At 39.1% G+C, this 19730-nt stretch overlaps 4 protein-coding genes across 8 annotated transcripts; 2 read left to right on the top strand and 2 right to left on the bottom strand.

The window, feature by feature from the left end:
• The first annotated feature begins 364 nt into the window (after positions 1-364).
• On the top strand, positions 365-6670 carry pla2g15 (phospholipase A2, group XV). Its single transcript, XM_081356184.1, has 6 exons — positions 365-731; positions 2414-2570; positions 2923-3041; positions 3111-3209; positions 3321-3545; positions 5061-6670. The coding sequence occupies exons 1-6, from the start codon at positions 593-595 to the stop codon at positions 5570-5572; spliced, it is 1251 nt and encodes a 416-aa protein (XP_081212310.1). The 5' UTR covers positions 365-592; the 3' UTR covers positions 5573-6670.
• Positions 4940-8796, bottom strand: usb1 (U6 snRNA biogenesis 1). 5 transcript variants are annotated; one of them, XR_014029400.1, is made up of 8 exons: positions 8269-8796; positions 7977-8185; positions 7725-7908; positions 7588-7641; positions 7385-7490; positions 7202-7285; positions 6916-7071; positions 4940-5518 (listed from the first exon to the last, which is right to left on the bottom strand). XR_014029400.1 is itself a non-coding variant. In XM_081356190.1 (7 exons), exons 1-7 carry the CDS (start codon positions 8373-8375, stop codon positions 6967-6969), a joined length of 852 nt encoding a protein of 283 aa, XP_081212316.1. In that variant the 5' UTR covers positions 8376-8544; the 3' UTR covers positions 6243-6966. The 5 variants fall into 5 exon arrangements, 4 of the variants coding, with proteins under 4 accessions (XP_081212316.1, XP_081212317.1, XP_081212318.1 ...); XM_081356190.1 differs by lacking the exon at positions 4940-5518 and having other exon boundaries at positions 6243-7071; positions 7385-7499; positions 7977-8179; positions 8269-8544; XM_081356191.1 differs by lacking the exon at positions 4940-5518 and having other exon boundaries at positions 6244-7071.
• A 463-nt stretch (positions 8797-9259) lies between these two features.
• Positions 9260-15542, top strand: znf319b (zinc finger protein 319b). Its single transcript, XM_081356181.1, has 2 exons — positions 9260-9587; positions 11101-15542. The coding sequence occupies exon 2, from the start codon at positions 11322-11324 to the stop codon at positions 13134-13136; it is 1815 nt and encodes a 604-aa protein (XP_081212307.1). The 5' UTR covers positions 9260-9587; positions 11101-11321; the 3' UTR covers positions 13137-15542.
• Positions 15543-15555: 13 nt separating this feature from the next.
• Positions 15556-19510, bottom strand: cfap263 (cilia and flagella associated protein 263). The gene is made up of 8 exons (XM_081356185.1): positions 18950-19510; positions 18595-18697; positions 17360-17515; positions 17117-17272; positions 16801-17037; positions 16277-16384; positions 15884-16039; positions 15556-15802 (listed from the first exon to the last, which is right to left on the bottom strand). Exons 1-8 carry the CDS (start codon positions 19021-19023, stop codon positions 15692-15694), a joined length of 1101 nt encoding a protein of 366 aa, XP_081212311.1. The 5' UTR covers positions 19024-19510; the 3' UTR covers positions 15556-15691.
• Between the last annotated feature and the right edge of the window lie 220 nt (positions 19511-19730).

Genomic DNA, 19730 nt, shown 5'->3' with positions numbered 1-19730 from the left:
TCAGGGCTATTTTTTTATTTTTTATATTCTAGAAATTCAATTTAGTCAATTGTTTTGAGAAAGAGATTTCAGTGATTTTATACATACATTTATTCTAATACAAATTATATTATTCAGATAATCTGTAAAGTACAACTAAATGTTGTTCAGGCAGGATCAATTTGTAGGCTAATTTGGTTTGTGCGTTTTATTCTGAAACTACATACAGACAGTTCTTGTAGTAGGCTAGTTGTATTCCTTAATTAGCATCTTAGATTTTTAAAGCACACAAGGATTTCAAAATTCACATTCGAGGTATGTATGTATATGTGTAATAGTGCAGAAAATAAAATCAATTATTACAGCCTTGCTAAAATCGAACTGTCTTTCAAAGCTCCGCCCACCGACTCGATGTGTTCTGCCATTGTTTATTCGCGTCTAGCTGCTTTAAAAACACCTATTACATGATAGCTACATTGTGTTCATCACAGTCACTGTCGCTCAGAGCCAGAAGAGACACTTCTCAGACCACTCCTAGACCTCACGATGGATAGATAGACACAAATGCGTCCTTGATCCTGTAAGCCAGCAGAGGTGTGAGCCACTGAAAGAGATGCTTCCCTGTCATCGGTTGAACCTCGCGATTCTCCAGCTGTGTTTGTTGTTGTTGGTGTCTTTTACCGACAGCAGAAGTTTGAAATGCTCACCGGGGAAAGTGTGCTCGGGCTCGGACCGACCGCCTGTTGTTCTCAGTAAGTTGTTTTATTGCAGCACATCCTTTTTGATGTAATGTCCTGTTGCTTTATTTTGTTGACACCAGACAGTTGTTTACTTGTCTCATGATGAACTGTCATGCGTCTGTGTCTCAACCCAGTGACCCCCCACCTAGGCAACACTTACAATGTCCAGGTAGCTCACATGCTCAAATGTCGTGATTGCGTTTGCATGAACATTAGATTTTGTTATATAATACAACCACTAGCACAGGATGTACAGATAGTGTGTTTTAACCTCATATCCATGCTTGCTATAGTATTATATAGAGTATTCAATATATTAATGTATTTATAATCAGACCTAAATCTAGTGGCTTAACGCAGCTTGAAAGCTGTTGATATTTTAGATAACAGTTTAATGCACGTGACCAAACAAACAGCTGCGAGCGTTAGCTATGTATACTTTTCTAGGAGAGCTGTCGAATAAACCAAAACCTGGTCTAACAATATAAACACAACACAAATCCAACATGTAAAAGCGATTGACTTTTATATATTGCATTTGTGTTGTGTTTATACTGCCATTTTCTTCTTTGTATCTGTTTGTTTTCGCTTTGACGGTTTCTCATATGACGCGATCATATGACTTGAGGACAAAAAAATACTTATTCAATGTCACTGATTGCGAAACCGGTCGTAGTTAAACAAGAAAACAACACTTCTTTGTCACATTTTCATCATTTATTGGCAAATTACGAAATGTATGCGCACATTTCATTAATTGTGAAAATACGTTCTTTTTCAGACTTTTTTATAGAAGTACCATGGGGTTGTCGTAATACCCTTTGTGTGTGTCTGTTTGTGTGTGTGTGATATCATAATAGTATACGATACTTTGAAATATCTTAATATGTAATGGTACATCATTACCATATCTTACCATCACTGTTGCTAAAGACACTAAAGTTAGTATCTGTGTTTTGGAACATGATAGCAGGATTTTAGTTGGTTTAATGTGAACCATTTTCACCTCCTTGAGCTTGAATGAGTTAGAAACCATATAAAATGCTCCAAAACACACCTACCAGTGGAGACTGGATTTTCCATCAGGTAGGCTACTTACTGTGGAAAAAGGTTCATCTTCATGTCTAAATTCAGGATTTTCCACTGTAGAAAATGGTTTATCTTCATGTCTAAATTTACACTAAATCTGGTTTGTCTTCATGTCTAAATTTACACTAGATCATTATTCAGCAATCATTTTTTTTTCTACAATAATATCTAATGCACACTTTTAAGTACACTATTTGACTAGCCAATATTTACATGGCACCTGATAGTAGGAGTATTTTGTGAATGTGGTGACGGACAATAAAGACTCGCAAATTTTGCAGGAAACTTTAGGTCTACTTGGAAACATAGTGGGGGGTTAAAATGCTTCAAACTAGACCTAACTGGCAGACATTAGTGACGATAGAGATGTTTAATCAGTAGGTGATAAGTAGGTAATCTCTTTTGAATGGTGATAGTGTCAAGTCTTTTTAATCAGTGATTCTTTAATCATATCTAAAGTAGTTTGTGAAGTGCTTCTGATGGAGTTTCCTGTGACAACATAAGTCATAAAATTTTAAATTCTTATTTTTTTTTTAATGAATATTGCATTATTTATTCTAAATGATTCTTTATCATTCAAAAGATTATAAATGATTTGTCCATAGTTCCAGGAGATCTTGGGAATCAGCTTGAAGCGAAATTGGACAAACCTAGTGTAGTGCACTACATCTGCTACAAGAAGACCAATGACTACTTCACGCTATGGCTCAACCTGGAGCTGCTGGTGCCGGTGGCCATTGACTGCTGGATTGATAACATGAGGTAAAGGGCAAAAGAACAACTGAAACCAGAAACTACATGTGGTGTATCGCTGGCATGACATCCATAACATTTTGTAAAACAAGCTTCCTTCTTCTGCAACAAACTTTATTGAGTGCAACAGTCAGGTTACACAATTAAAAACTCAATTCAATTTCTCCATAGAGATTAACAATCATTTATAAACCTTTAAAAACAGACCTACTGTAAGCTATATTGATTGTTTCAAAAAATGGGCAGTTCCAAATGCACTCTATTGAATGGGGAAATTAGAAAGCACATCTTTGCTGCTTTTGATTTCATGTCGCCTGGTTTAAATATGCAAATACGTCATCAGCATCTGTTTTGTTTAAAGGCTACTGTACAATCGCACAACCCACCTAACTGAAGCTCCTCCGGGGGTGGATGTCAGAGTGCCTGGGTTTGGAAAGACGTATAGTTTGGAATATCTGGATCCCAGTAAACGGAGTGTGGGTGAGTGGAAACTGGGTGTTTATCTCATTATGTTAATTTGTCGATTGGTAACTGTTTTGTCTGTTTCAGGCATGTACTTCTTCACTATAGTACAAGCACTGGTTGATTGGGGGTATACCAGAGACGACGATGTTCGAGGTGCTCCCTATGACTGGCGTAAAGCCCCCAGTGTGTATCTTCTTCTTCTATTTATGCACCAAATCAAAGTTCTGTGAAACGTGTTGAATCTTGTCTTAATGTCTAAATTGGACATTTTTGTTCCCTGATCTGTACCTGCAGATGACAATAAGGAGTACTTCTTGCGTCTGCAGCAGATGATTGAGGAGATGGCTAATAAGGCTGGAGGTCCTGTGGTCCTCATCGCACACAGTATGGGGAACATGTACACGCTCTATTTCCTTAATCAACAACCACAAGCTTGGAAGGACCGGTACATCAAGGCATTTGTTTCTCTAGGGCCTCCATGGGCTGGAGTGGCCAAAACTCTTAGAGTTATGGCAACAGGTACAGGCAAAATTTGTTGTACAAGGAGATTTTCCCCCGGTTTCACAGACAAGGTTTGAGCTAGTCCCAGACTAAAATGCATGTTTGAGCTGTTTTAACTGAAAGCAACTTGCACTGGCATATCCTAAAATATAACAGTGCCATTGTTTTGTCTCAAGATGACATCACCAGTAATGTTTTTTTCCAAGACTCGTTTATAAAAGCTAATTAAATTTCCTAATTAATCCTGGCTTAATCTAAGACCTTTCTGTGAAACCGAGCCTTTGCTGAATTAACGGTTCTGTATGTAATTTTGTTTGACTGTACTAAAGCATAAAAATATCATAGAATGTTTGCTGAGATTTAGGATACTTGTTTCTCTAAAAAACAATGCTACAGCCAGTTATTCTACTCTAAAATGTGCGTTCTGTGTCGGAATTATTGTTTTTGTGTTGGTTTGTGTGATCCCACCCACTGCCAGTTTACCCAGTAGTATTTTCTCAACCTTGGGTTGCCAGATGGTGGAAAACACTGCGTATTGTAGACATGGAAGATTCTACCCGACTTAAGCTTTGTCAGTAAAAACATTGCAAACGAATGCATTAGCTGATCAACTTGCAGTATAAGTCGCTTTCCAATTGCCAGTTGCAATCAGTGTCCTCAGTCTGGCAATCCCATTTCAACCATTAACTGTCAATAATACATACTGCACCTTTAAATTTGATCAGTTATCTATGGCAAGCTTTTGTACATCAATGCAATTCACATATACAGTGGCGTGAATACACCTTTAATTTCTGAATTATGCCCTCAAAAATGTCAAAATAAATTTAAAGTCAAAACTGTCATGGTGATACAACAGTCTTGACATCATAATGAAGATAAAAATCTTGAAAAGAAAACCAAGTAGTTTGGCATAATCTTGTATTGCTATTTTTTTGGAAATAGTATTATTTAATAATGATTATTTAATAATCATTTCATTAACAAAACGTATTAATATTTTAAAAGCACGTGTTATGTGATGACCCTAAAACAATCACAGTCACATTTATTTCATTCTTTATACAAAAAAGATTTTCAAAGCAGCTTTAATGATTGAAATTATATTTCATTATATTGGTTAAACTTTTTACTTTGAAAAGTATTTATAAACCTTTTTGAAAATAATGATTGTTCAATACGATTTCGGATTTAAACCCTGAAAATGGCAAGTTTTTTTAGTGAAATGAAAAAAACCTGAAGACACTTAAAAAAAAAAAAAAAAAAAAAGTGGAGCTTCTTTTAACTTGAGCGCTGGATTTGAATGACAGGTTGTCCCGCCCTCACGCCAGAAAACGCATCAACAACGAAGTGAAAAGTTATTTTGAATAAAGATCATATGAATTTGAAAAAATAATGACGTCCATGTATAAATCATTTATAGGCACTTTAATATTCCATAAAAAAAAAAAAACCTGAAACGTCCATTTTGATTTTACTTTAAAACCCATTTACGATCACTGGTTTGATCATTTGATTTTGGTTCCATCACAGGCGACAACAACCGCATTCCCGTCATCAGTCCTGTAAAAATCCGCACCCAGCAGCGAACGGCCGTCTCCACCGTCTGGCTCTTCCCCTACGCCCACTCCTGGCCCAAAGACATGGTCCTGGTTTCCACCCCAAACACCAGCTACACAGTCCGAGACTATCAGCGCTTCTTCAAAGATATTGACTATGAGGACGGCTGGGCCATGAGGAAGGACACGGAACCGCTGGTCAGTGCACTTCAGCCTCCGGGCGTACCTGTCCACTGTCTTTATGGCAGCGGCATTCCCACTGCTCAGGGCTTCAATTACACAAACTTCCCAGATGTAGACCCCACCGTCATCAACGGGGACGGAGACGGAACAGTCAACCTGTTGAGCGCCACACAATGCAAACGCTGGAAGAGCCAGCAGACACAGCCTGTCCAAATGTTCGAGCTGCCCGGGAACGAGCACGTCGCCATGCTGTTGAACATAACCACGGTCAACTACATCAAGAATGTGCTGTTTACACCGTGATGGCATTGAGGCTTTACACAGGCTTTAACTTTCAGGACTTGGTTCTGCTTTTTGGGTGGATGTTAGTTTCCTTGTCGTAATTGGTTGTCGGAGTTCCTTTTTGTGGAGTTGAGGTTTATCAGGACATCAATGATAAATAGTCATCTTTTGTTGGGAACAATCAGCATTTACAGAAATGATTCTTTAATTTTTGTACTCAAGTGAGATTTGAAATGTTAACATAGATTTTACAGCACATAGTAAAATGTAATTTCCACTTACATACCAAAATGGCAATTGTCTGCTGTTAATCCTTTTCTAAATATTGTCTGTTTCTTAACCTTTTTTAACCTTAACCTCTTATTCCCAACAACTTCTTTAATCTGCATATTTTATCTAGTGTTTTTTTTTTTTTTAAATGTTTCTATCCAAATTGTACTGACACTGCAGTATCTCTGTTGATCCTACTAACAAGCAAGTGGCTATTTATCTGGCAGTCTGTGATCAGTATTGATTTATGTATTTTTGTCAGATGTTCTTGAATGTAGAATGTGCCTAACGGCTGGATATCTCACTGTTGCTCAATATACATCAGCTTAACCTCTAGACTGCATTTGTGCCACGGCCCAGGATGGGTAACCCATGTTACATGTGAACAAAGTCTGCTCTTGAATATAATGAACAATGAATTGTGAAGCATGTTATTTGTCGCTTTTTATTATTGAGGTTATAAGACTAAGTTCTATAATAAAAACTGTATTTTAACAGTACAACATTAACCCCTGGTTTCACAGACAAGGCTCAAATGCACACCACCAGTAATGTTTTTTTTTTCAAGGCACATTTGTAAAAGCTACGAAGATGTCCTAATTGAACTAAGGCCTAATCCTGGCTTAATCTAAGCAATGTTTGTGAAACCAGGCCTGGCTGTGGAAAGTGAAACTTAATCTTTGTGTGTTGCTAAAAAAAAAAAAAAAAAAAACCCACACAAGTCTGATGGTAAAAATGCAATGCTAAACCAGGGTGTGACTTTTTGTTTCTCAAACAACAGACAGTTGCATGCATGCCATGAGAAAAATCACCATGTTGCAGTAATGTACAATAAAATGCTCTTTACCAAAATTGTAATAACATAGAGATACTTCATACACCATTCAAATCTTTCATTATATTCTGCAAACCTCAAAATCTACATCACTACTAAACAGTGTTTCGTATGGAAGCTTATTGTCACTTTATCGCACAATTCAGATTTTTTCTCATAGTTGCAAATGTAAATCTCACAATTGTGACTTTTTCTGAGAATTGTGAGTTTATATCTCGTTCGAATTGAGATATAAACAAGGGAAAAAAGTCGCAATTACCTTTTTTATATTTTTATTCTGTGGAAGAAAGAAGCTTCCATGGTTTCACAATCATTGGAGGGAGAAAAGAAAGACTTTATTTCCCGTTTTGCAACGAAGCTCTGTGCAGTTGAGCCGTATGTGAAAAGGCCCATCTTCATGAGCGTCAATAAGACTCTGTGAAAAGTAAAATCATAGGTTATTAGAATTCAGATTGCAATGCCAAAAACACACCAACTCTTTGACCTTTGTCTTTAATTAGTACTTATCCGTTTAGTTTGTGATGCAGATCTATTTGGGTTCCTACCTGCAATTCTGATAAACATGCCTTTTTTAGGCTTTCCGTGTGGTCACCCACACACCAAGCAAGGCTTATGTGGAAAGAAGGATCCTATGTGAAATAGAGGAGGCGGTTACATTAAATTTTTATCTAAATTTGATTGTATTTGAATCTATGTTCACAAATATGATACCAATGCCTTGTTTGTACCTTATAAAAGGTGCTGAGGTTGAATTCTTTCATGGTTTGATCCAGTATTTTGATGAGCTCAAGCAACTGAGTTTTTCCAGTGGAGATTTCCAAACCAAGGAATGTCCTGCATGAACTTTATGCCATTAAAACAGTGCATTGAAATGAAGAAATAATTAATACACAGCCTAGTTAGATAATTAACAGCGAGAGTAATGAAATACCTAGTCTTTTCAGCGTTAGAATACACCATCAGTTTATCAGCCAAGCAGAAAAACCTGAGGAAACAATCTGACTTAGACACCCAGCAACTGACATATGTTATAATGAAACAATGAAGTGTTGATTATATAACACAGACTTCTGGAAATGTGTCACACCAGTCCGAATGGACTGGATGAAAGGTTGAATCCAGTGATGCCGCAGAACCACTGTCTTTGAGAGACTGAGGTGAAACTCTTCAGATAGGGCCAGAGGGATGCCGTGAGCTGCCGCAACCACCATCATTTCATTTAGTACCTCCAGAAAGGCCTCCTCAGGATCATCTAAAAAGGGTTAAAGGTCATTCAGAGAAAAATTACAGTTTCTAAATACACTCAGGCAAAATGCTTACAAGGAAGGAACATGTATGTAGCCCAGTTGCCCCGCTCGTGCTGGAAGGACCGCATTCGCCCTCCATGCTCATCTCTTTTATCGGTCCACTTTTCTTCTGATTCTCCGAACATCTCCCTTACACTCTCGGGAAGAGGCAGTCGAGGTGTCAAGTGGGCTGATTTGCCTGTTTTGCTTTTAACAGATCCATGATCCAAAGGTTCACTGTTGCTATTCAGGTAAAAGAGGAATTTAGAGCCCTAGAAATGCAAATCAAAATAAAACTAAACAACATAAGATCAAACGCACCAAACCTGCTTTCATTGTCAAGTTTTCCTCTTTTCCTTGAAGGTGAGGAATCACTTTTTGAAGAGTTTTCAGTTTCATCTTCAGAACTGCTACAACTGTAATTGACAATCATGCTAAGGCAGAAAAACCTTAAAAACTGCAACAGAGGATTCAAAATACCATCTCAGATACTTGACAACACTCTTATTGTCAAGCGCAAAGCGCTTCCGATGGTTCTGCCCTTTCACAGAGTCCCACTACAACAAACAATAGGATTCCAAAACGAATCATTCTTTTGAGTCGGATCTTTTACAATGCAACCGTTAAACCGGTTCACATCACAACCTAGCGTGTGATTGCGTTTCTTTGTACGGCGTTAAAAGTTATGTTAGTGACCGAATATTTATTGTTGTTGTTTTTCTCAGACGAGAGATTACTGTGAATTTAAGTATTAAATATTTTAAATACATTTTCCTAAATGGTTTTATTCAAAGCATGGATACTTTTGTATAAGTGCGTAAGAACCGTTTCTTTGAAATTAACCGTTTGAAAGAACCGATTCAGAGAATGATTCGGACCTCTAATCACAAGGGAACAAACGGTGCATCATCACAGCGTCCCACTACAGCAAATATTGATTCAAATGGTTCCGACTCTTTTGCATTCCGCCCTTACAAAAAAGAAAAAAGAAAAAAAAAAGCGCAGCTGCAGTCAACATTGAATTGCAGCAATGACCATAAACTATACGTTTATACGAACAAAATGTTGACGTTTATTGTCTTATTAAAGCTTCATAACTAACTATTATGGTTATCCTGTCACTACAATAATTCCCCAAAAGCGTTCTAATAAAATAACCACTCGCCCTATACCCTAAAACAGTGATAGACATATTTTCCGTGGTAATTATGGCGATTTTAGAACGAATATTAATATATATAAATGCCGTTTTTGAATCAAATTAATGAAGTTCCGGTATGTTTTGTGAGGATGCCAATTATGTGTTATTCAGGTTCCCGTGCGGCTGTCGGGGGTTTCGGTGGTCAGCGATCTAAGCCCGAAATAAAACGCACTATGGGCCGGCCATTCCTCGTCAGTCAGCTCCCCTAAATGCGCTGCAAACGCCGAAAAGACTGTTATCGGGGTTTTATGGAGCAACCCAACCGAAATCCGGAGAGTTTGCATGGTTTTCATGCGTTTTTGCAGGCACTGGCCAGGGGTGCGGCCTAGCAGAGACCGCGGATCAATCGGAGGATTTACGGCCTTCAGAAAATACAAGCCGTTTCTTGATTGAACTTCTATCCCTGAGAATAAACATGGGTGGAATCCACTTCTGAAAAAAAAGGTAATATGCATATCTTAACATATTTTACAAGGATGTGTGTTTGTGTGTGTTGCAAAGCTACTGTTAGCCTGCTAGCCAGCTTGCAAATATTCGTTAGCCATTTTGCAAAGCTACGTTTTTGTGTTTTTATCCAGGTGTCTTAAACATCGCCTTGTTCATAAGCTATTGGTTACTGTTTTGTACATAAATGTTAAATCTGCTTAACGTTTAAATTCTGTCACCGGCTTTTATTCGCCCCGATAGAATTGTGTGTAAACAAATGCGCAGCGAACAGAAGCGTCAGTCTTTATGTATTATTACATTTTCTTAACCATGCATGCATGCTTTGGAACAGCTGTACCACTTTTATACACACAGGTGATTAAAAATGTGAGGCAATAGACTGTCTCAAAAACTAGTGTGCCACTACTTGGACAGTATTTTGGGCATAGTATGCACGTTCTGTGATGCCCCAACAATGCTATAGGTTGGTGGGCAAGTCAGTCTCGCTATCCAGCACGAAATTGAGGTGTACCAGACAGATACTCGTACCTGTGTTGTTATCACTGGATAAAGTGGTCTGTGATCTGTCAGATTTCATTTGTTCATTTAATTTCTCCTTGGTGCATCAAGTGCTCAAATCCAGATGTTGCAGTAAAGGTTAAGCACGTTTACAATGCTTAAATTGATGGAGGTCATTCCTTATGTAACCAACTATATCAAGAAGTGGTTAACATGTGAGCGCCACTATCTGTTTTTTTTTTTTTTTTTTTTTTTTTTCATAAAGCCCACTTTGATGCCTTGCCAACAGTCACTGTAACTCAATGATGACTTCTAGTCAGTTTTATGCTGCAAGCTGCTGTTAGTTTTAGGGCTTATTGTACAGTAGGGTTATTGTATTCTGTCCCAGTCGGACCATTAGTTCAGATTTTTTATTTGTCTTGCCAACATTTTTACTGGAAACACACATTTTAAATTTAGCAATGTTTTTTATATGCCAGAAAAGTACATATTTTTCATAAAACGTTAATCGTTAATCTTTTTTCTTCATTGCCATTTTAATTAACCCTTAAATATTGCAAAATTATATTACTCTGCAAAGGTGGGGCAGAAGGTAGCTACTGAAGTGGCATTTAGGTGTCTTTCTTTACACCAGCTGTTTATATGCCGCCTATAGGTGGGTCAGAGCAGCCATAATTTAGCATGGCTTTTATCTGGCATTGCATCTTTACACTGAATTTTTGTCAGGCAGAGGGCAGCCTTAAGTTGGCTGTGTAAAGACGCGTTATGTCAACCAGTTAGAGAATGTTAATGTTACGGTAAAATTTAAAGCAGCACAATATGCAACAACAATATTAAATGTAATATTATTTTAAATAAATGAAGTCATCAACAAATGTATGAGGCAAGTGATAGTTGAATTGGCCCAAAACTCTTTCACAGTATTTCACACACAATGTAAATGCCCCTAAAAGATGTTTGTTGTCTGTGTAAGTTTTTCATCCAGTTTTCTTGTTTTTGTTTTTTCTTATAGGGCTGTACCAAGGTGATGAAGAAGGTCAAGGTCCTTTGCACTTGATGCTCACATCCATGTCAGTTCTCTGTTTATATCAAGCCAAAACGTGTTCCTGAAAGCTTTATTACCTACTTTTTTTCCTTTCCCATCCTGGGCAGTCCAACAATCCCTTCCACCTGAATTCATCCAGAAAGCGGTCCAACTACGGCTCAAAGCTGAATCCATACACCCGAGCACGTATGACGGAGGCGTGGCAGCAGCATGCTGTTGCCCCGCCTCCAGTCGTGCACACCATCCCACCAGGGGCGGACACGCTGGGCTGCACCGTCTACGGCATTGTCCTCCAGCCGGACGCGGCATTGCAACAATCCCAGCAACAGCAACAGCAGCAGCAACAACAACAGCAGCAGCAGCATCACAGTCAGCAGCAGCATCCGGCACAAGCGCAGCAGTCCTCCTTGCATGTGGGGAGCGAGGGAGGACACAAGTGTGGTGCATGTGGCCATGACATCTCCCATCTGGCCAATCCACATGAGCACCAGTGCATGGTGAGCCAAGATCGTTCGTTTCAGTGCACGCAGTGTCTGAAAATCTTCCACCAAGCCACCGACCTGTTGGAGCACCAGTGTGTGCAGGTGGAGCAGAAACCTTTTGTGTGCGGAGTGTGCAAGATGGGCTTTTCGCTGCTAACTTCTCTAGCACAGCATCACACTGCCCATAACAGCGGAAACCCCATGAAGTGCTCCATATGTGAAAAAACGTATCGACCGGGTTCTGGAAATGCCACACCAACTTCGTCAACGGCCAACCCAGGGCAACCATCCAACGACGAAGCATCGTCTAGTGGCAGCGCTGCCGTCGGGACATCAGGCCAGCCTACGTTCGAGCCTTCGCAACCTGACAGGCCGTACAAGTGTTCGGTGTGCTCCAAGGGCTTCCGTCACTTATCCGAGCTCACACGTCACGAACGCGTCCACACAGGCGAGAAGCCGTTTAAATGTGAAACATGCGACAAAAGCTTCAGCCAGTCTTCTCATCTAGCCCACCACCAGCGTACCCACAGCTCCGAACGACCATTCAAGTGTGCAGTGTGTGAGAAGAGCTTCAAGCACCGCTCCCACCTAGTCCGTCACATGTATGCCCACTCGGGTGAGCACCTTTTTAAGTGCAACCTCTGCGAGTTGCACTTCAAAGAGTCTTCGGAGCTCCTCCACCACCAGTGTCAGCCGCAAGGTGCTCGGCCTTTTCGCTGCGCCACATGCGGGAAGGGCTTCAAGCGTCCGTCCGACCTGAGACAGCATGAACGCACCCACTCGGAGGAACGCCCGTTTCACTGTGAAGACTGCCAGATGAGCTTTAAACAACAGTACGCCTTGGTGCGCCACCGACGCACACACAAGGCCTCCGCCGACCGCCCCTTCAAATGCAACCTGTGCGACAAGGGCTTCCTGCAGCCGTCCCACCTGTTATACCACCAGCACGTTCATGGCATGGACAACCTCTTCAAGTGCGCCTCCTGCGGCAAGGGCTTCAGTCAGTCTGGGGAGCTGCTACGTCACAAATGTGGTGAGGCCTCCTCGACACCCACAAATCCAGACAAGCCCTACAAGTGTGACGTGTGCGGAAAGGCTTACAAGAAGGCCACCACGCTCCAGCGCCATCAGAATTCCCACTGCACCGAGAAGCCTCTCAAATGCTCGCTGTGTGACCGACGTTTCCTGTCCTCCTCAGAGTTCGTGCAGCACCGATGTGACCCATCCCGTGAGAAGCCCTTGAAGTGTCCTGACTGCGAGAAGCGCTTCAAGTACTCCTCGGAGATGCAGCGACACAGGCGCGTCCACACCGGAGAGAAGCCCTACAAGTGCGCCAGTTGCGACAAGGGTTTCAAGCAGCGTGAACACCTGGCCAAGCATCAAAGCGTGCATGCGAGAGATGCCCAGTTTAAATGTGTATGGTGCGGAGAGCGTTTCGCTGATCTAGGAGCCCTTCAAGAGCATACTGTCCAGCACACGGCTGAAGGTGGCGGGTACCCTGTGTCTTCTCTCATTCAGTAACTTGTAATCCCGATTACATTCACAGAGGTTTTAGGAATCTCAGCAAACTACCCCAGTCAAATGAATTTTTACAAGGCCCAGTAACCTCATAATACCTCATTTTGTTCTAAACATGCATATACTCAAGTAGTAGTATTCCCTTTTTGATGTCTAGAGGCATCTTTTAATTGGGTTTGATTGGCAAACAAAGAATATATATGAATCCTGGGAGGATGGAAACAGATCTTCGAACTCTATCCCAGAAAGCACTGTGATCCTAGGACAGTAGGGCGGCATTTGCCCTGCTTCATGGCTCCTTGGCCAGACGTGGCTCACAATGCCGTTCTTCAAGATCTTTAGAGCACAAGGCAAAAACAATTTGGTCTGCAACTATTTGTTCAGTCTTGAACCGTCATATGGAATCAGCTATCGATTTTTGGTATCACATTATAGTACCTAGTATGGTTGAGATACTGCTCACTGTTTGCCTCTACAAAAGAACTCTACTTGGATCTCTAGCCTTGTTCCAGTTTGAGTACATTGTATGCACATTGGGAGCACCTCCTGTGCGCATTTAGTTCGCCCCACAACTGAAGACAAAAGAAAAAGGGTGAAAAAGTTGTGCTGTTATAAACTGTTGAAACTGTCTGTTTAAGTCAATGTTGACGTTCTCCTCGTGGCATCTAATGGTATGTACCAAAAACCATCATTGTACTGTACCACACCCTAAACGGGACAGATCGTTAACCAGCAGAAGTATAATGACCTCAGACGGTCTCTACATTTCACTGAGATTATACGTAAATATATAGAATCTATATAGAAATGTAAACTTGCATACAAACAGTTCATATTACCACCAGAATCAGTACAGCTGTCCTAAAAATTGCTTAAAAACCTGAAAAGGCTTCCTGTATTACTGTATGTATATAATTAGTATGTATACAACTTGTTTAACAGTCCTGTCATTAGATATTGCATTGTCTTTCTTAAGCTGCACCAGTTATAAGTAGCTTTTCATGTTCTGATTCATACATTCTTTACGTTTTGTTTCTGATTTGCCTTTTTAAAGTTAAATTTAGCCTCTTTGTAGATGTAGTTGGGATTGTAATTGGTGTATTCAAGGTTGTGTGAAAATTTAGTCTGTTTTTATAAAGGTTTTTGCCCCTTGCCCCCCTCCCCCCACCTTTACAGGACTTGTACAGTACCCTAAGTGTCATTTTATGTCTACTGTATAGATTTATCCATGTGTTTGATCTTTAATCTGCCAACTCCATGTCTTGCCTATAGTCATTTGCCTTTCGCAACATGACGGTGAGTCTTTGTTTCCCTGTTATTTTCTTTTATAAAAACTGTAATCAAAGACTTTCAAAATGTATTTTCGGCTTCCCCCAGGATCCAGGAGGGAAAGTAATTGTATTGGGCCTCTATGGCCTTGATTTAAACACACGTCATTCACATGTTTTTGTTAGTGAATGTGTGTCTTGCATACGCATCCAACGATAACCAGTATGTTCTTTTGAGAATTTTTTTAAATTGACATATACAAAAATATGTGTATATATTTAAACACAGACATATTTGAGTGGTACTCTTACAAGGGTAATCTATGGTTTTTTGAATCACATGCTCTCCTTGTTTTAATTTTAGAAGAATCTACCACTTTTTGTAATGGTCCACAAAGCTGAATTTTAATAGAACTGTTCAAATCCTGATTTGCCTACTTTTTTTTTTTTTTTACTTTACCCCTCCCACCCCATCGCAATTTCCCATCATCCTACATGGGGCAAAATGACATTCTTGGCTCTGTTGCTTATGCAGTATTATATGTTGATTACTGGCCCTTGAGGAACATCTCCCTCTTGCAGTTAGGTTTCGCGTGTTCCTGTACTGCGGGGTTAGAGGTGATGATGACACTTTGGCCTTAAGCAGGGGCGTCTAGTTTCTCCGCAGAGCCCTTGGCCTCCAATTTGTTTCCCCTTTATAGGATCTATTTATGCAAGGGGCTTTTTTTAAACCATAGGCATTAGGAATGAAAGAGCAGTTGGATTTCATAAGTATGTTGTTTTTTTATGTTTTCATGTTTGTATATTAATTTTCTTATTAATATTGTTTAAAATCTCTATAAATCTCTATATTCTTGGCAGACGTGTCAGGGCCACAGGGGAACGTCGACCTTCAATCGATGACCTTCCTCTATGGTTTTGAGACCTCTCCACCCCGTGCATGCCTGCTGTGTTAGTTCCTGTAATCTGTTCCAAGTATCTGCGCATCCAAGCGCACGTACTTATCCTTAGCTTTTTTTCAAATTGTAGATTGTGAATGAGCTAGTTAAAAGTTCATGTGGCGGTTGATGTGACGTTCATGCTGAAATATCTGTATGTAGCATTTAATATACACAGCACTAACTAATAAACCTTTTCATTAATAATGCATTGTTGTGTGTCATTTTTATGTGCATTTATTTTCTTTATATTGATGCATTTTGTGTTTTAAGCGGAAATTCAGCAGAAGATGCTAAATGTATGGGCATCTTCTTGGGCATTGAGGTTATTTAGGACCTGGAGGCTCTTATGTCAGAACCCATACAATCCAGAATCTGTGGCTGCATGTCGTGCAGGAACTGGTCTGGCTCCAGCAGCGATCCGAAGCTTGTTCCAGGATTTCCTGAATGTTTTTAATGCCATCTGGAAATATAAAAAAATAGACAATTAAAAACCATAAAGAGATGATTAATTCTAGAAGTGTCTAAGGATAAGAATCCTCACCTCTGCAATCTCCACCTTGCGTTCCCATTCCTTAACACTCTTCTGCAGCTGGCCGTGGGACTCTTTAACCTCGATGTATTGTAGGACATGTGGTACATGATAGTCGGCCAACTGGCCCCTCAACTTCCTGTTCAGAGCCTCTGCTTTGCTTCGTTCCTGTCAGGAAAATAAAATCCATATTATGGCTTTTGGCCAGTGGAGTATCATTCCAACTAGTACAAATACCTTTTAGTTGGTTTAGCCACAAAAGCGTTGATTTTTAAAGTGTAAATATTTGGTGTCATGATGTTGGTATCTGGATCAGATACTCTAAGCTCTCGAAGAGCTTTATGGTGGTCTTTCTACAGATCAGTAAGTTCAACAAGTACATAGAACGAATATCATTATCCTGACCTTCTCCGCTTGCTTGATCTCCTCCTCAATCTTAACCAGTAACTTCTTCCGTAAAGCAATGTCACTGTTCAGCACATCTGACTCGAGTGTCAAGGTCTGAAGCTTCTTCTGCAAGAAGGGGACATTGAAAAAATCTTTAGATACTTAAGGATGATAACGATAAAGATATAGTTCTAAATATTAAAGTATAACAGAGTCCACAGCACAACGGCACAGAGAAACAATCAGAATGATTTTTTCTAGCTGATATTGACAGCCAATCAGAATCCATCCTTGAGCATTTAAAGCGACAGACGACAAAACTGCAGCGTGTGCTTAGAATAAACAGAACAATATCGTCAGTTATCTTTGTAGTTATCGTTGTGAACAGGCCTTTACAGTCCCCACACTTTTAGGTCAACACAAGGCCAACAATTCCCTATAGTAATAATGACCATTGCAAGACCTTTACTAATACTGTGTGGCGTGTGGCTCAACAAATAGGTGATATCTTCAGGTATTTTCTATGGTTAACCAAGAATCACCTTATTAGAATTCAAGGCCTGCAAGGCATTCCCTGCAAGCAGTTTGAGATCCAAATGTTCAAGGTTTTGCTCATCCAGTTGTTTACGAGTTTTGATGTTCTCTAACTTGAGCTGCTCAAAGTCCAGCGCCGTCAGTCCCTCACTCATCTCCTTCTGTTGCTTTAGCTGGACCTGAAGTTTTTTCTTGTGTGCGACGAGTGCTGTATTCTTCTGATGCAACTTCTCGATCAAGTTCTCCTGGAAAAATGGCACTTTATTGGGAATTTAAATCACAACTCTTGTCAGAATAAACCTGCGACTTGAAGTTTTCTTTTACCTTGGCCCTTATTCTGTCCTCAATGTATCTGATGACCTTCTCAGCACTCATCGTCAAACACTTTTTGTCCTGCAGTGCTTTACAGATGTCGCGATCAAACTGGCAAGATTCTTTTTTAACCTCCGCCAAGTGGATATCAGCTTCTTCCAGAGTTGCCTAAAGATGGTAGAATCAATTATATAAGCGTGTGTAATATATTTGTGACAAAGCTTTAAGAGCTTGTTCCCTCTCTTGACTAATGACCTTGTAATTTTCCAGCTCTCTTTTTGAATGGTCTTTCGCTCTCTTCACATCCTCAGTCATCTGTTTAAGCACGCTTTGGGCGACATCACATTTCTGTTCCAGTGTCAGGAGCTGTTGTCTCTCTGGAGTGCGAACTTTAGTTTTCCTTCCTGGACTCTGGAATCAAAACATTGACAATGAATGAATGAATGAATATCATGCATGGACCACTCATAAAAATGCTCCTGTTTTTTATTGTTAATTATTATTTATATATGATATTATTTATATATCATGTTTTGATGCACACATTTCTTGATCAAAACTTTGCTTAAAAACCTGTTGTACACAATCTATTAAACGCCTTCTGTCGTCTGATTGATAGTTTATACTTTTTTAGCAAGTAAAAGGCCTTTTAATATAATTGTAAAAAAAAAGCATGTTAAAATGTATGAAATATGATGCATCAAACGTTTATTTGTAAATCTCTCAATCGTCGTCGGTCGTTGTATTGCACTGCATCATATGTTTTGTCCCCCACAGTAAAAAACTATGGCGCTTTGATCATAATACTTGAAACTTTGATCGTAAAACACTAAGACATATTATCGGAAGATCTACCCACGGTTTCACAGACGAGGCTTAAGCTAGTCCCAGTCTAAAATGCATGTTTGAGCTGTTTTAACTGAAAGCAATTTGCACTGAGATATATTAAAATATGTCAGTCAGTGCCATTGTTTTGTCTCAAGATGCACACCACCAGTAAAGTTTTTTTCTAAGACTCGTTTAAAAAATTGAATTAAGGGCTAATCCTGGCTTAATCTAAACCCCGTCTAGTGTCATAGTGACAATTTATATGCATTTTAATATGTAAGTAGTCTATACTGTTATAAAGATCTCAATGAATTTCAATATGTCAGGCTTTACAGAATTAGATAACACAGAAAGAACAACGTAAAACGTATTATATTGCAAGATTTACATGCACAGTCATGTTTTACCCATAGACTGTAAGGTTTTACCTCAAAACTGTTAGGTTTTACCTCAAAACTTGAGAGTGAAAGCATAACGATAGAGACGTCACGAGCACTAAACATTACATCAGAACTGTATGCACTTGTTTACTTTATTAAATACAAATATATGCTATTTAAAAAGCCTTATATATATATATAAGGCTTTATATATATATATATATATATATATATATATATATATATATATATATATATATATATATATATATATATACGTACCGTTGCCACTGTTTCCTCCGATTGAGTCTGAAGGTCCAGTCGATTAATAGCAATATATTGCTCACACATACCGATCTCTACTTGTAGCGCTGCATTGGAGCGTCTTAAAATGTAGGGAAATAAAAATAAAATTGTGTTTACATGTTAAAAATCATATAAAATGCAAAATTATTTGCTGATGCAACCAGAAATAAAACGTTCAGAAACTACGTTCAGTTAAAATGCGGCTGGTCCTGTTATTAGCCAGCTAAATAAGAGCATTGAAACGCTTTTTTTTATTTTATTTTTTTTGGCAAACATGACTGCAAGATTAAGTCAACATTTTAAATAGAAAAAAAAAGCTTTTATGACTTACTTTAAGTCCTTTAAAAGTTCAACAAGTTGGTTTTGATCCGTGTCAGTTTTACTGTGCTCTGTCGTAGCTGCCATGATTGCTTGTTGCCATGGTTTCGTGCGCGCGTTTGTTTCGCCCTTAATAAATTATTGGAGGACTATTAATCAATAAACACATAAATTCATTATCCATTGTTGTGATATTCTATGAAAAACGCATATTAAAAATAAGCACGTTTTTAATATGAATTTTAATTTAGGGTCAGATTGTAGCCTGTCAGATAATGTCCACCATTATGAATGACATTAAATAAATAACATCAGAATGATTTATTATTGAAAACAGTTCTCTTATAAGGATATTTATACATGATTTATTTCAGTGGTAGATTTACATCTGCCATCTACATACAGATTTATATTTCCCCGAAATATACATAGTTAATAGTTTATTACGGTAAATAATTTGAACAGAAATTTATGACAATGCTTTTGAAATTAAACCCTCTTTATAGCAGTGAATGAAACGATGAACACAGCCACACATTTCCTCAAAATGTCTGTTAGACATCAAACGGAAGTCAAATATGGGCGCATAGCAACGGAAGGACATGCCCAGTGGCCATGACCATAGATAATAATACATAGCGGCTGTAACCCGTCCATCATATTGGAACGGTCAAAACCGGTCCGTAAACACTCGAGAGCAAGTTGACTGTGCCGTAGTTATTCACATTTACTAATGTCTATATCTTCAATAGAAAGATTAGAAGATGATTTTCATAGAATTTAGTTTATAATTA

This window comes from Scardinius erythrophthalmus, assembly GCF_964197995.2.
Source record: "Scardinius erythrophthalmus genome assembly, chromosome: 24".
In the NCBI taxonomy this organism is placed as follows: Eukaryota; Metazoa; Chordata; class Actinopteri; order Cypriniformes; family Leuciscidae; genus Scardinius; species Scardinius erythrophthalmus.
The sequence above is the reverse complement of the archived record's forward strand: the minus strand, read 5'-3'. Positions and strand labels throughout refer to the sequence as shown.